This window comes from Oncorhynchus mykiss, chromosome 5 (genome assembly GCF_057628025.1).
Source record: "Oncorhynchus mykiss isolate SJ-2025 chromosome 5, ASM5762802v1, whole genome shotgun sequence".
Taxonomy (NCBI): domain Eukaryota; kingdom Metazoa; phylum Chordata; class Actinopteri; order Salmoniformes; family Salmonidae; genus Oncorhynchus; species Oncorhynchus mykiss.
The window spans coordinates 71,876,671-71,893,453 of record NC_143026.1 but is presented as its reverse complement, the minus strand read 5'-3'; the positions used below and the strand labels follow the sequence as shown (position 1 = coordinate 71,893,453).

The window sequence follows — 16,783 nt, the reverse complement described above, 5'->3', positions numbered from 1 at the left end:
TGAGCAGCTCTTTGACAGGAGCATCTGTGCCCTTGGTCAAAACCATGTGCGATAAACAACTCTCTGTTTGTTCCACCCTCTCAGTCTCAAGGCAGATTCTCTTGCCTGCTAGCAAATGTCGAAGTCAGGTGGTGATATAATTATTTATTAATCTCTGCCAACAAGTAGATATGTCACCATTTCCAAAGTGGACGATAGTCTCTAATTATTTCCTATTACCATGAAAGGAAAATGCCAAATATGTTTGTGATTTGTACAGATAAGAGGAAAACATACCATTGACACCTCCATGACACACAGCCCCAACAGACCACAGAAAGCACAGCAGTGAAAATCAATTTAATTACTCATCTTTCATATCTGTCACTTTAAAACAACAACTGAAACAGTCAAAACCTGCAAAAAAATAAACCATTAGACATTGTTGATTGCTTTAAAAGGCCAATTAGTACATAAAGAGCTAAAATTAGTGAAAGCATGCAAATACTACGATAGAATATGACAGACTGTCCTCTATTCTGTTGAGCATGGGAATCAGAAAAGAAAATGTACACAAATGTTTTCCTATGATCAGGAAGTGTGAGAGTGACTGCTATGACATTATTTCAGGTCTCAAACAGGGAAAATGATATAACTGTCCAGATTGTTTTAGAATGACAAATGGCTTTATTACATCTTTACAGATCACCACTGTAGGTTGTATATGGATGACATTGAAGGTCTTGTGTTTGGATTTGGCACCTTGTAAGATACCTTATAAAATGCAGCAGCTAAAATGATGGGATGCCATTATCACTTGTATTAGTAAGCTATAATAAAGCATTATTTACAGAAAAATTCACAGAAATGCCACCCACTTGTCATTTACAAATGCAACAAACATGGGTGTGGTTGGTAGCTGCTTTGTCTAAATTAGTTTAACATTGGTATTCTGTAGTATATGATTTGCAGGTTCTTAATAAATACCAGACAGAGGTATTTTTTACTTCATTCAAAGCAAAGGAGTTGACAATGTCAGATAAAAACAATAAGTTATATCCTTTTTCTAAAGTATTTATAAAATTAAATACTTTGATACTGAAGCCTAACTAGCTGCATTTTATTTTTCCTTACACGCTGACTGAGAAAATGTAAGGGAGGACACCTCTACCAGCAATGACATTTGCTCCTCTTTCAGTGTTCAACAATCAAATTTGAAGTTCATAAAATGTACAACAAGTAAGGAGGAGTGACAGGTGTACAGGATCGATGGAAATACAGTATGCCAGAAAATAATGGCACTGTCTAAACCTTTGTACTTTTTCCTAGCAGGTAGCAACTGAGAAACCTTCCCCTGATACTTTTTATATTACATTATGGTTTGAGGGGATAATGTATCTGGGACTTCTGTTATTTGTCAAAAATGATACACCAGTGTATACAAAACAAATTGTGACTCGCATTAAGCTGAATGTCTGTGGTATAACCAATGTGAAAACAGTAAGTGTAGGTTTGGTGTGTACATTACCCTTCAGAAGAGTCATTTGTTTTTCCATATTGTTGGTTGTATTCATTTGGTTACTTAAGCCATGTAAAGATCCACTGTCTGAGATTTTGTTTTCAGTCTAGGTCTAGGACACACGAAGTCCTATACATCAAAGGAACCCAACAGTGTGTGACAGACCAACAGACAAGTGAGTGACTACAGGCTTGTTTGAAGTTCAGTTCAGTCAAGCATTCTTTAACTGTGAGTGTCTACTCTGCAATATAATCAAATCAGCCTATTGAACAAACATAACGGGGAAAAAAAAGAGTTGCAGCAATGCTAATTCAGCTTATTAAAATCATTTATTGTGCTCCAGAAGAGTAATTACTATTTAACCAGAAAGAAAGACAAGTGACAAATAATCTACAATACAACTGCCATACCCACTCACATAGCGCCCTTTTCACAGACATTTTGAAAGAGCGATCACCCTTTGATAGATCTTCATAGATCTCAAAGATGTTGAGAAGCGTTTTATATAAAATGGCACTCGTTGCTTTACATTCATTCACAATGCTTGACCCTCCTCTGTCCAGGACTGGGTAACACAGGTTAGGCATGAGCCACATGGTCACATTATAGCTTCAGGTACTCCCCCCCCCCCCCCCCTTCTTTCTCTTACCTTCTAGAAGTCCTGCATGAAAATTTGGAAAAGCTCTCCTTCACCACTGGCTCATACAATTTTAACACCACTCTGAGGGAGCATGATGGAGAGAGAGTACAGTGAGCAGCAACTATCCATATTCATACCTAATTGAAAATGGGGGGTGCACAGAGTGAGCTGTTATGGGAGGGAAGGAGGATGGGAGAGGAGAGTAGTACAGGTTGGCTCATTTCTAACTCTGTTTACAATCCAGGCTGGCTTATGCGCGCTAAAGTAAGTGCTTCTTTAGCATTCTCCTCACCTGCTAACTCTCCAATGTTACTTGATCATTTATCTGTAGTGCAATTACATGTTTAATTCGCAATTACATGTTTAACTGTCATTTCTCCAGCCTTGTTAAGAGGTCACAGCACTGTAATACAGACTGGTGAAACTGCTTGGGTGTTAGTTTTGGGACACGTGAAGGTTTTGTTATAATTTATGTTCACCTCCCCAAAAAAGCTACACCTTGTCTACAGCTCATTGTTTGGAAGTGTATGTTTTTACTTTGAATGACTGTAGAGCGGCAGTAAGTAAAGGAGGTGGAGCGAATGTCCAGGCTTTTATTACACAGGAAAATGGGAGTGTTATAATGTTTCTTACTATTTTATGTCTTACTTATGAGTCTTCTCTTACTAATGTATTTGTCGTCTCCACTCTCTGCTTGAGTACAGTAGGCCTTTTGTCTGTTTAGAGAGAACTATTTTCCCCTCAGCGCCTTCCTCCTTTAAGCTATTCACTCTGGTTTGTATTTGTATGACACATTATTACTCCACTTGCCTGCGCTAGCTGGCAGAGGGAAGTTGCACTCTAGCACTGCGATGGCAGGAACACTCACTGGGGCTAGCGGGACAGTGATGGTAACATGCCGACAAGCATGTACAATGTGACACCAAGGCATGTGTAAACCATGCTAAAGAAAAAGGAGAACTAAAAGTCCAGAAACTCTGATATGATACAGTACAGCATCTTCAGTAGAAAATAAAAAAACAGAGGCAAATGGCATTTACTCTGTGAGAGACGAGGGTGATAGCAAACCGGTTCTACTGCAGTGAGCAAGAATCTGACTGATCACTGTTCCCTGCCTGGGAGAGGTGTACCATGGGAGTTCCTGAATCTCTCGCTCTCTTTCTCTCTCTCTGTTGAGTTGCAGGGACGACAGGATGAGAGGAACCCCTAATCAACCATGTCAGCGGAGGGCCTCCTCGCTTCAATTACACATTTATACGCATTCATCTTTAAACAGCGCTACGGAACATACTCTATGAAAGGATAATAGGAGGAAAGAAAATCTATGCAGCCAAGAGGTTCTACTATTTCCTAGTCTTCACATTCCCTTCTTCATAGCCCTGGGCACGCTTTGTGCTCAGGAATCATTCATACGCACCCCCCCCCCCCCCCAAAACAAATCAACAGTGCAGGTAATTACTTTTCTACATTAAAGTGGTCTTGAACTAGTCAAGGGTGGTGATAAGAAACCCAATATGTATAATAGCAAAGAACATTGATCCAAACTAAAAGAGTACAATGAAAGGTCCCTCCATTGGGATCCCAAACAGCGAGTGATTCACCACTATCAAAAAGTTGTACCAACACAAATTGTACAAAACTAGTCCTTATACCCATGTTCATTCAAGCTATTGTGTATGTACTGTAGTTACCATAAGCTAACCCTCCCCTGCTGTCCCCAATTATGACCCATGACCTTCACCCATGTGACCATTCCCAAAGTCCTATGGATTTGTAAGCTAATCAGTAGTGTTCCTTCAAACCAATCCAATGGGGATGAAAAGTATTCTTAATTATGACTTAATCAGCAGAACAGCCATCAAGCAGATAAATTGTCATGCGCGTCGTGCTAAAAATATCCAGTATCCTTTGTCCTCCAGCTCTCGGTATAGACAGCACTTGTGTGATGAAGCTGTATCTGCCAGAAAGCCAGTGGATCCCCCTTTTTTTGTTCTGCTGGCAGATTTGCGGTATTGACGCCCAAGAAGGACTTAAACAGCATTGGTGCTTTGTGTACATATCTAGATATGTAAATAGGTTCTATACAATAAAACTGTTCCCCAAAAATAAATTGATGAAAAGAATCCAAGACATTTAAAAAATGTCTACATTGTGCATATTCTTTAAGAGTTTTCCCCCTCTCTCTAGATAGTTTTTGTCATATCTTACACTGCCTCTACTTGTAGAGTAACACATGCCTAAATTGGTTAAGCGGCATCTCATCTTGGCTCCAGAAAGAGTAATCTACAGTTTGATGCCTCAGGAAAACAATATGTTTTCTTTCATTTACAAAGCGGCCCTGCTACTCCTCTGAGGCTCCACTGAGGTTTCTCTCTTTTCCATGATAACAGGATCAAGCAATCGTATATAAAATTCCGAAGGCGATATCTATAGCTGGAAAAGTTGACCTTGTTTTGTTGCAATACCAGAAATAAAAATGATCCTTCTCTTTATTCATTTTTTCATTTGAAATATTTTTGTACTTTTAATCATATCTTCTTTTATATAAAATGACATTTTTCTCCAGTCCCAGCAACATTCCTATATTCCTTTCATATATTCACAGGAGTAGAAGTTATTCCACATCCGTTTGATTCAGGCTGGGTGTGAGCTCTGGCGTGTGCTGTGTGTGTCAGCGTCCGTCCGTCCGGCTATACCCTGGTGGTGGAGTGTGAGTGTGGGTGAGGCAGGGTGTTGTTCTGTCCACTACTGGGGAAGGTGTTGAAGTTGTGCAAGGACTGGCGGCCCTGCATGGTGTTGGGGATCATGGTGATTGTGTTTGGGGTCATGAGGGGGATGTCGTCAGGAGAGCGTCGCATGGCTAGCGTGTAGTCTGGCGGGCAGGCAGTTCTCAGAACCACCTTGTGTGGGTGCATGGCGTCACACTCGTGGTCCAGATCCGTGTGCTTCATCTGCAGGGACATGATCTCCTCCTCCTGCGTGTGCGCCAGGTCGTTGGTCGTGTTGCGCTGGGGGCTGCAGCGCCGGTGAACGTCGTGCCGCCGCTTGTCCTTCTTGTAGTAGAGCGCCGCAAAGGCCAGGATGTTGAGGAAGAGCAGCGAGGCGCCCACGGCAATGGTGACGCTCAGCTCTGTGGAGTAGTCCCTCTGGTCCACCAGAAAGGGCTGGTTCTGACTGTCCTGGGTCTCGGTGGGGAAGGGAGTGGGGTTAGGCCTCTTGGTGTTGACAGGGATCTTCTTTGGTGTCCTCGGGGTGACCTCTGGTGGGGGGACCTTGGTGGTGGTGGAGATGATCTGGGTGACCTCGTTCAGGCTGTGGAGGTGGGGCACCAGCTCCAGCCACAGGTTAACCTTGTTGGCTCGGTAGTGCTCCTTGACTCGGGGCTTCAGGCCGATGTGGAGGTACAGCTGGTCCTTCTGGTTGTAGCGCGTCCATGCCACCTCTTCGAAGCGGTTAGGCTTGGTGTGGATGAACTTGGTATCCTGGGGGACTGGCTGGTTTGGGTCACTGCAAGAGAAAGGGGGAACTTAGTATGAGTAAAGCATCACTACACAGCATGAGGAATGGAGGCTACTTCCAGCAGAACGAGCACCATTGCCTGGGAATGGCATATAGAGCCATCATAAACTGGCAATGCAATGTGGAAGCATAAATTCCATATGTGCCCTGTGTTAAATGTTAATTTACTGTTATATACAGTACTGGACAAAGTTTGGACACACCTACTCATTCAAGTGTTTTTCTTTATTTTTACTATTTTCTACATTGTAGAATTATAATGAAGACATCACTATGAAATAACACATATGGAATCATGTAGTAACCAAAAAAGTGTTAAACAAATCAAAATATATTTCATATTTGAGATTCTTAAAAGTAGCCACCCTTTGCCTTGATGACAGCTTTGCCCACTCTTGGCATTCTCTCAACCAGCTTCACCTGGAATGCTTTTCCAACCGTTTTGAATGAGGGCCCACATATGCTGAGCATGTCACACCCTGATCTGTTTCACCTGTCTTTGTGCTTGTCTCCACCCCCTCCAGGTGTAGCCCACCTTCTTCATTATCCCCAGTGTATTTTACCTCCGTTTGTCTGTTGCCAGTTCGTCTTGTCAAGCTTACCAGCATGTTTTTCCGTGCTCCTGTTTTCCTAATTCTCCTGGTTCTGACCCGTTCTGCCTGCCCTGACACCCAGCCCTGACCACTCAGCCTGCCTTGACCTTGAGCCTGCCTGCCTGCCACCACTGTACCTTTCGGACTCTGACCCGGTTTATGAACTTCTGCCTGTCCCCGACCTGCCCATTGCCTGCCCCTTGTATTAAAAAAAATATCAGAGACTCGAACCATCTGCCTATCCTGTCTGCATCTCGCCCTGTGTCGTTATAGTACAAACTGATCCAGCAGACTCGGACCGGCTCCACAACGCTGTCTCCTTGCAGGGAGCCACCATTGAAAAACATGAGGCCTTACTTCAGAGCCTTATGGAAAGTCTCCTTGCGCTGTCGGGATGCCATGACCAGGGTTTCAAAACGTTACTAGAGCAATTCTGTGGACTATCTATCAGGCAGCATGCCACAACGGAGACCTCCCGGACGTGCAGTAATTCCCCTGCCAGTGATGATTTTGTACAGCCTACCCCGGCTTCCCGGGAACCGCTTACCATCTATGTTGGGGACCCTGGAACTTCCCGGGCATTTCTTTCCTGGTGCTCCCTTATCTTTGTGCTGCAGCCCTCACCGTTTGAGAATAGTGGATCTTATAACGCTCATGTCTGGTAGGGTGCTCTCCTGGGCTACAGCGGTTTTGGAGCAACAGTCCGCCATTTGCCTTCGTTTGGAAGATTTCATGGAGGAGGTGAAGAAGGTATTCGATTCTCCGGGAGAGAGGCGGCCCGAAAGCTACTTTGATTACATCAAGAACCCTGTAGTGTGGCAGACTACGCAGTAGACTTCCGCATGTAGGCCGCCGAGAGTGCCTGAAACCCGGAGTCTCTGTTCGATACCTTTCTTCATGGACTATCCGAGGAGATCAAAGATGAGCTCGCTGCTCGGAAGTTACCCCTGGACCTTGACTCCATCATAGCCTTAACCATAAGGTTTGATGGACGTCTACGGGAGCGCAGGAGGGAGAGGTCTGTTTTCGGCCCCACTTGTTCGTCCGCAGCTGCCGGCTCGCCCCCGAAGAACCCGGAAGTCCCTGATGCCTGTCTGCCTGAGAGGATCCGAAGTCACCCGAGTCCCCTTGGGAATTATCGGGAACAAGCGAATGGTTTTCTACAGTGCGTACGCAACAGGGCAGAGCAAGATTGTCGCCTCAGAAACAACTAGAGAGGCTTAACTCCAACAGTTTCCTGTATTGTGGTGCTACAGGGCATTACAAATATACCTATCCAGTAAAAGACCAGACTCGTCAGCTAGGTAAGAGTACCATGGTGAGCTATACTAGGAGTTTTCTAACTCACATTACTCACTCGTATTCTCTTCCATGTTATCCTGCGGTGGGGTGACCGGTCTAAATCTCTCCGGGTGCTCATTGACTCTGGAGCTGATGAGAGTTTTATGGATGTTACTCTGGTATCGGAGCTGGGTGTTCCCATGAATGCCAGAGCACTGGACGGACGCAACATAGGCAGTGTCACTCATTGTGTCGGGCAATCCCAATGATCAGCTTCTTCTCATTGAATCTCCCAATGTTCCTGTTGTTTAAGGATTTTCACGGCTCCAGAGGTTCATCCAAGATGGCATAGCAGTTCAGACGTCTTTTGTCCTCGTCTTGTCGTGTATATATAGATTTTTTTAAATTCACATACCTTTTTATATATTTTTTTTTAAATTTTCCATAAACTCATCTTCAAAACACTCTCCTGCAACCCGCCTCACCAATTTATATTCATAAAAAAGTATTATTTACCTCAAATCTGTAATCCTCCAAGAAACTAGCCAGAAACTATCCAGAAGCTAATCCAGAAGCTAATCAGAAGCTAATCAGAAGCTAATCAGAAGCATTCATACCCGGATCTCACAGCTAGCTAGCTGCTATCCGTGTGACTATTGGCTTTCGTCGATTCCGGAGCAAACATCAATTATTCCGGAGCTAGCCAGCTGAAGAATTCCATCAATCACTCCTGGGCTACAATCACCTATCCGGACCCATTTTACTGCCTACGCGGAGCCCCACCGGGCCTTCACAACTGGACTGCCGACGTTATCTACCCAAAGGAGTTATCCGGCTGGCTCCTCCGTCGCGACGTTACCTGAACGCCCATCTGCGGCCCGCTAACCGTTAGCTGTCTTATCGGCTGCTATCTGAATAGACAATCGGACAATTTATTTATTTATTTTTATTTGTATTTATTTTTTCTTCTTGGGCCTCTATAACTATATCTATTGTTTTTTTGTTGTTGTGTGATTTGGATTAATCCCCTCTACCACACGGAACCCCACTAATCTACTGACGGAACTCAAGAGGTGGCTAATAACAGACCTCTATCCTATGCTAGCTTGCTACCGATGGCCTGGCTAGCTGTCTAAATCGCTGTGACCCCCAAACAACCTCTCTACTCACTGGACCCTTTTGATCACTCGACTAAGCATGCCTCTCCTTAATGTCAATATGCCTTGTCCATTGCTGTTCTGGTTAGTGTTTATTGGCTTATTTCACTGTAGAGCCTCTAGTCCTGCTCACTATACCTTATCCAACCTATTAGTTCCACCACCCACCCACACATGCAATGACATCTCCTGGTTTCAATTATGTTTCTAGAGACAATATCTCTCTCTTCATCACTCAATACCTAGGTTTACCTCCACTGTATTCACATCCTACCATACCTTTGTCTGTACATTATACCTTGATGCTATTTTATCGCCCCCAGAAACCTCCTTTTACTCTCTGTTCCAGATGTTCTAGACAACCAATTCTTATTGCTTTTAGCCGTACCCTTATTTTACTCCTCCTCTGTTCCTCTGGCGATGTAGAGGTGAATCCAGGCCCTGCAGGGCCTAGCTCCACTCCTATTCCCCAGGCGCTCTCTTTTGACGACTTCTGTAACCGTAATAGCCTTGGTTTCATGCATGTTAACATTACAAGCCTCCTCCCTAAGTTTGTTCTATTCACTGCTTTTGCACACTCTGCCAACCCGGATGTTCTAGCTGTGTCTGAATCCTGGCTTAGGAAGACCACTAAAAATTCTGACATTTTAATTCCAAACTACAACATTTTCAGACAAGATAGAACTGCCAAAGGGGGCGGTGTTGCAATCTACTGCAAAGATAGCCTGCAGAGTTCTGTCCTACTATCCAGGTCTGTACCCAAACAATTTGAACTTCTACTTTTAAAAATCCACCTCTCTAAAAACAAGTCTCTCACCGTTGCCGCCTGCTACAGACCACCCTCTGCCCCCAGCTGTGCTCTGGACACCATATGTGAACTGATTGCCCCCCATCTATCTTCAGAACTCGTGCTGCTAGGCGACCTAAACTGGAACATGCTTAACACCCCAGCCATCCTACAATCTAAACTTGATGCCCTCAATCTCACACAAATTATCAATGAACCTACCAGGTACCTCCCCAAAGCCTTAAACACGGGCACCCTCATAGATATCATCCTAACCAACTTGCCCTCTAAATACACCTCTGCTGTCTTCAACCAAGATCTCAGCGATCACTGCCTCATTGCCTGCATCCGTAATGGGTCAGCGGTCAAACGACCTCCACTCATCACTGTCAAACGCTCCCTGAAACACTTCAGCGAGCAGGCCTTTCTAATCGACCTGGCCGGGGTATCCTGGAAGGATATTGATCTCATCCCATCAGTAGAGGATGCCTGGATATTTTTTTTAAATGCTTTCCTAACCATCTTAAATAAACACGCCCCATTCAAGAAATTTAGAACCAGGAACAGATATAGCCCTTGGTTCTCCCCAGACCTGACTGCCCTTAACCAACACAAAAACATCCTATGGCGTTCTGCATTAGCATCGAACAGCCCCCGTGATATGCAGCTGTTCAGGGAAGCTAGAAACCATTATACACAGGCAGTTAGAAAAGCTAAGGCTAGCTTTTTCAAGCAGAAATTTGCTTCCTGCAACACTAACTCAAAAAAGTTCTGGGACACTGTAATGTCCATGAAGAATAAGAACACCTCCTCCCAGCTGCCCACTGCACTGAAGATAGGAAACACTGTCACCACTGATAAATCCACCATAATTGAGAATTTCAATAAGCATTTTTATACGGCTGGCCATGCTTTCCACCTGGCTACTCCTACCCCGGTCAAAAGCACTGCACCCCCCACAGCAACTCGCCCAAGCCTTCCCCATTTCTCCTTCTCCCAAATCCGTTCAGCTGATGTTCTGAAAGAGCTGCAAAATCTGGACCCCTACAAATCAGCCGGGCTAGACAATCTGGACCCTTTCTTTCTAAAATTATCTGCCGAAATTGTTGCCACCCCTATTACTAGCCTGTTCAACCTCTCTTTTGTGTCATCTGAGATTCCCAAAGATTGGAAAGCAGCTGCGGTCATCCCCCTCTTCAAAGGGGGGGACACTCTTGACCCAAACTGCTACAGACCTACAGTGCCTTGCGAAAGTATTCGCCCCCCTTGAACTTTGCGACCTTTTGCCACATTTCAGGCTTCAAACATAAAGATATAAAATTGTATTTCTTTGTGAAGAATCAACAACAAGTGGGACACAATCATGAAGTGGAACGACATTTATTGGATATTGCAAACTTTTTTAACAAATCAAAAACTGAAAAATTGGGCGTGCAAAATTATTCAGCCCCTTTACTTTCAGTGCAGCAAACTCTCTCCAGAAGTTCAGTGAGGATCTCTGAATGATCCAATGTTGACCTAAATGACTAATGATGATAAATACAATCCACCTGTGTGTAGTCAAGTCTCCGTATAAATGCACCTGCACTGTGATAGTCTCAGAGGTCCGTTAAAAGCGCAGAGAGCATCATGAAGAACAAGGAACACACCAGGCAGGACCGAGATATTGTTGTGAAGAAGTTTAAAGCCGGATTTGGATACAAAAAGATTTCCCAAGCTTTAAACATCCCAAGGAGCACTGTGCAAGCGATAATATTGAAATGGAAGGAGTATCAGACCACTGCAAATCTACCAAGACCTGGCCGTCCCTCTAAACTTTCAGCTCATACAAGGAGAAGACTGATCAGAGATGCAGCCAAGAGGCCCATGATCACTCTGGATGAACTGCAGAGATCTACAGCCGAGGTGGGAGACTCTGTCCATAGGACAACAATCAGTCGTATATTGCACAAATCTGGCCTTTATGGAAGAGTGGCAAGAAGAAAGCCATTTCTTAAAGATGTCCATAAAAAGTGTTGTTTAAAGTTTGCCACAAGCCACCTGGGAGACACACCAAACATGTGGAAGAAGGTGCTCTGGTCAGATGAAACCAAAATTGAACTTTTTGGCAACAATGCAAAACGTTATGTTTGGCGTAAAAGCAACACAGCTGAACACACCATCCCCACTGTCAAACATGGTGGTGGCAGCATCATGGTTTGGGCCTGCTTTTCTTCAGCAGGGACAGGGAAGATGGTTAAAATTGATGGGAAGATGGATGGAGCCAAATACAGGACCATTCTGGAAGAAAACCTGATGGAGTCTGCAAAAGACCTGAGACTGGGACGGAGATTTGTCTTCCAACAAGACAATGATCCAAAACATAAAGCAAAATCTACAATGGAATGGTTAAAAAATAAACATATCCAGGTGTTAGAATGGCCAAGTCAAAGTCCAGACTTGAATCCAATCGAGAATCTGTGGAAAGAACTGAAAACTGCTGTTCACAAATGCTCTCCATCCAACCTCACTGAGCTCGAGCTGTTTTGCAAGGAGGAATGGGAAAACATGTCAGTCTCTCGATGTGCAAAACTGATAGAGACATACCCCAAGCGACTTACAGCTGTAATCGCAGCAAAAGGTGGCGCTACAAAGTATTAACTTAAGGGGGCTGAATAATTTTGCATGCCCAATTTTTCAGTTTTTGATTTGTTAAAAAAGTTTGAAATATCCAATAAATGTCGTTCCACTTCATGATTGTGTCCCACTTGTTGTTGATTCTTCACAAAAAAATACAGTTTTATATCTTTATGTTTGAAGCCTGAAATGTGGCAAAAGGTCGCAAAGTTCAAGGGGGCCGAATACTTTTCAAGGCACTGTATATCTATCCTACCATGCCTTTCTAAGGTCTTCGAAAGCCAAGTCAACAAACAGATTACCGACCATTTCGAATCTCACCATACCTTCTCTGCTATGCAATCTGGTTTCAGAGCTGGTCATGGGTGCACCTCAGCCACGCTCAAGGTCCTAAATGATATCTTAACCGCCATCGATAAGAAACATTACTGTACAGCCGTATTCATTGATCTGGCCAAGTCTTTCGACTCTGTCAATCACCACATCCTCATCGGCAGACTCGACAGCCTTGGTTTCTCAAATGATTGCCTCGCCTGGTTCACCAACTACTTCTCTGATAGAGTTCAGTGTGTCAAATCGGAGGGTCTGCTGTCCGGACCTCTGGCAGTCTCTATGGGGGTGCCACAGGGTTCAATTCTTGGACCAACTCTCTTCTCTGTATACATCAATGAGGTCGCTCTTGCTGCTGGTGAGTCTCTGATCCACCTCTACGCAGACGACACCATTCTGTATACTTCTGGCCCTTCTTTGGTCACTGTGTTACCAACCCTCCAGGCAAGCTTCAATGCCATACAACTCTCCTTCCGTGGGCTCCAATTGCTCTTAAATACAAGTAAAACTAAATGCATGCTCTTCAACCGATCGCTTCCTGCACCTGCCCGACTGTCCAACATCACTACTCTGGACGGCTCTGACTTAGAATACGTGGACAACTACAAATACTTAGGTGTCTGGTTAGACTGTAAACTCTCCTTCCAGACCCATATCAAACATTTCCAATCCAAAGTTAAATCTAGAATTGGCTTCCTATTTCGCAACAAAGCATCCTTCACTCATGCTGCCCACTGGCCCACTGGTTCTATCCTGGGTTGGAGCCCATTCTGCACTCACTTCACCCAAGATGCCGTTTACATGGTCTCCAGCTGTTGACAGGGCGTTTTTGGACCTCAAGCCTCATTTTACTACAGCCCCCCATATTCATCCATCCGGATCCATCCCGTCAGTTTGTGGTTGAGGTCGACGCTTCTGACGTTGGAGTGGGGGCCGTCCTGTCCCAGCGTTATGCCCAGGACCAAAAGCTACATCCCTGTGCTTTCCTGTCCCATCGTCTCAACCCTGCTGAGAGAAACTATGAAGTAGGAAATTGGGAACTTCTGGCAGTCAAGATGGCTTTGGAGGAGTGGAGGCAATGGCTGGAAGGGGCGGAACATCCATTTTTGGTGTGGACCGATCATAAGAATCTAGAATATATCCGCACCGCCAAGCGCCTTAATTCTAGGCAGGTCTGTTGGGCCATGTTATTCACCAGGTTCAACTTCACCATTTCCTAAAGGCCAGGGTCCAAGAATGTGAAGCCGGACGCTCTCTCTCAACTGTATCGCTCCGCTGCCACACCGCTTGACTCTGAAACCATCCTCCCTACCTCATATCTGGCAGCTACAGTTGTCTGTGGAATCGAGAGCCTGTGTAGCAAGGCACCCCTGGGAGGGGCCCGGCTAACTGAATATTTGTCCCTGATTCGGCCCGAGCTCATGTTCTGGAATGGGCTTATTCCTCAAAGCTCACCTGCCATCCCAGCTCCCGTCGAACCCTGGCCTTCCTCCGATAACGCTTCTGATGGCCCACTATTGTTCCTGACGTCTCAGCCTTCGTTGCCGCATGCACGATATGTGCTCAGAACGGCAAGCTCTGCGGCAAGCTCAAGACCTGGAGACTGCGCTTAGGTGCCTCATCTCAACCAACACCTGGAGTCAGCAACTTGTGTGGCTGGAGTAAGCCCGGAACACTCTTCCTTGCACAGCCACTGGGTTTTCGACCTTTGAATGCTCCATGGGATATCAGTCTCCGCTCTTCCCAGAGCAAAAAGAAGAGGTCAACATACCCCATACCCCAAATGTTCGTCTGCCGCTGTCGGCGTACCTGGATGAGAGCTCAGTATGCTCTTCTCAAGGCCACCTCCAGGTATCGTCGACAAGCGGACTGCCACTAGACTCTGGCTCTCCGCTATCGTCTCGAGCAGAAGGTATGGCTGTCTACGTGGGACCTGCCCCTCTGGGTGGAGTCCAGTAAACTTTCCCCTTGCTTTATTGGTCCTTTAACCATCTCCTTAGTTCCACTGCTGTTAGTCTTCTGTTGCCCCGTATACATCCCACTTTTCACGTGTCGAGGATTAAGCCCTTGTGTCACTGTCCTTTGTCTCCTGTTTCCAGGCCCACCCCTCCTCAGTCTCATCGAGGGCCTTCCGGCATACACAGTGAGACGCCTCCTGAAGGTTCGACCTTGGGGAAGGGGTCCCAGTACCTGGTTGACTGGGAGGGTTATGGCCCAGAAGAGAGGTGCTGGGTCCCCGCTAAGGACATCCTGATCCCGGCCGACAATGCCAACTTTCACCGCCAGCACTCCGGTCAACCAGGTAGGAGCCCCCAAGGGGGGGGGGGGGGGGGGGTACTGTCACACCCTGATCTGTTTCACCTGTCTTTAAGCTTGTCTCCACCCCCCTCCAGGTGTTGCCCATCTTTCTCATTATCCCCAGTGTATTTTTACCTGTATTCTCTGTATGTCTGTTGCCACTTCGTCTTGTCAAGCTTACCAGCGTGTTTATCCGTGCTCCTGTTTTCCTAGTCTCTGTTTATCTAGGGCTTCCTGCCCTGACACTGAACCCACTTTCCTGACCATTGAGCCTGCCCCCACTGTACTTTTCGGACGCTGACCTGGTTTATGAACTTCTGCCTGTCCCCGATCTGCTCAATGCCTGCCCCTTGTATTTCAATAAATATCAGTGACTCAAACCATCTGCCTCCTGTGTCTGCATCTGGGTCTCACCCTGTGTCATTATAGAGCGCTTGTTGGCTGCTTTCCTTCACTCTGTGGTCCAACTCATCCCAAACCATCTCAATTGGGGTGAGGTCAGGTGATTGTGGAGGCCAGGTCGCCTGATGCAGCAATCCATCACTCTCCTTCTTGGTCAAATAGCCATTACACAGCCTGGAGGTGTGTTCGGTCATTGTTTTGTTGAAAAACAAATGATAGTCCTACTAAGAGCAAACCAGATGTGATAGCGTATCGCTGCATAATGCTGTGGTAGTATTGCTGATTAAGTGTGCATTGAATTGTAAATAAATTGTGTCACCAGCAAAACACCCCCACACCATCAGATCTCCTCCTCCATGCTTCACAGTGGGAACCACACGTGGAGATCATCCATTCACCTACTCTGCATCTCACAAAGACACGGCGGTTGGAACCAAAATCAGACCAAAGGACACATTTCCACCGGTCTATTCACGCAGTCTCCTCTGAACAGTTGATGTTGAGATGTGTCTGTTACGTGGACTCTGTGAAGCATTTATTTGGGCTGCAATTTCCGAGGCTGTTAACTCTAATGAACTTATCTGCTGCAGCAGAGGTAACTCTGGGTCTTCCTCTCCTGTGGCGGTTCTTATGAGAACCAGTTTCATCATAGTGCTTCATGGTTCATGGCACTTGAAGAAACTTTTAAAGTTCTTGAAATGTTTCGCATTGACTTACCTTCATGATTGACTCAAATTCATGAAGGAAAGAAATTCTAAAAATTAACTTTTAACAAAGCACACATGCTAATTGAAATGCATTCCAGGTGACTACCTCATGAAGCTGGTTGAGAGAATGCCAAGAGTGTGCAAAGTTGTCATCAAGTCAAAGGGTGGCTACTTTGAGAATCTCAAATATAAAATATGTTTAGATTTGTTTAACACGTTTTTGGTTGCTACATGATTCCATATGTGTTATTTCATAGTCTTGATGTCTTCACTATTACTCTACAATGTAGAAAAGAGTAAAAATAAATAAAAACCCTTGAATGAGTAGGTGTGTCCAAACTTTTGACTGGTACTGTATGTACAGTGCCTTGCGAAAGTATTCGGCCCCCTTGAACTTTGCGACCTTTTGCCACATTTCAGGCTTCAAACATAAAGATATAAAAATGTATTTTTTTGTGAAGAATCAACAACAAGTGGGACACAATCATGAAGTGGAACGACATTTATTGGATATTTCAAACTTTTTTAACAAATCAAAAACAGAAAAATTGGGCGTGCAAAATTATTCAGCCCCCTTAAGTTAATACTTTGTAGCGCCACCTTTTTCTGTGATTACAGCTGCAAGTCGCTTGGGGTATGTCTCTATCAGTTTTGCACATCGAGAGACTGACATGTTTTCCCATTCCTCCTTGCAAAACAGCTCGAGCTCAGTGAGGTTGGATGGAGAGCATTTGTGAACAGCAGTTTTCAGTTCTTTCCACAGATTCTCGATTGGATTCAAGTCTGGACTTTGACTTGGTCATTCTAACACCTGGATATGTTTATTATTGAACCATTCCATTGTAGATTTTGCTTTATGTTTTGGATCATTGTCTTGTTGGAAGACAAATCTCCGTCCCAGTCTCAGGTCTTTTGCAGACTCCATCAGGTTTTCTTCCAGAATGGTCCTGTATTT

General features: G+C 45.0%; 1 protein-coding gene across 2 annotated transcripts in view; it reads right to left on the bottom strand.

The window, feature by feature from the left end:
• Positions 1 to 327: 327 nt before the first annotated feature.
• nlgn1 (neuroligin 1) overlaps positions 328 to 16,783 on the bottom strand; it is a 280,440-nt gene continuing 263,984 nt past the window's right edge. For both annotated transcript variants that reach the window (XM_021604119.3, XM_021604121.3), the window contains one exon: positions 328 to 5,645. In XM_021604119.3, the coding sequence (XP_021459794.3) occupies positions 4,829 to 5,645 (817 nt within the window). In that variant the 3' untranslated portion in view covers positions 328 to 4,828. The remainder of the gene's footprint in view (positions 5,646 to 16,783) is intronic.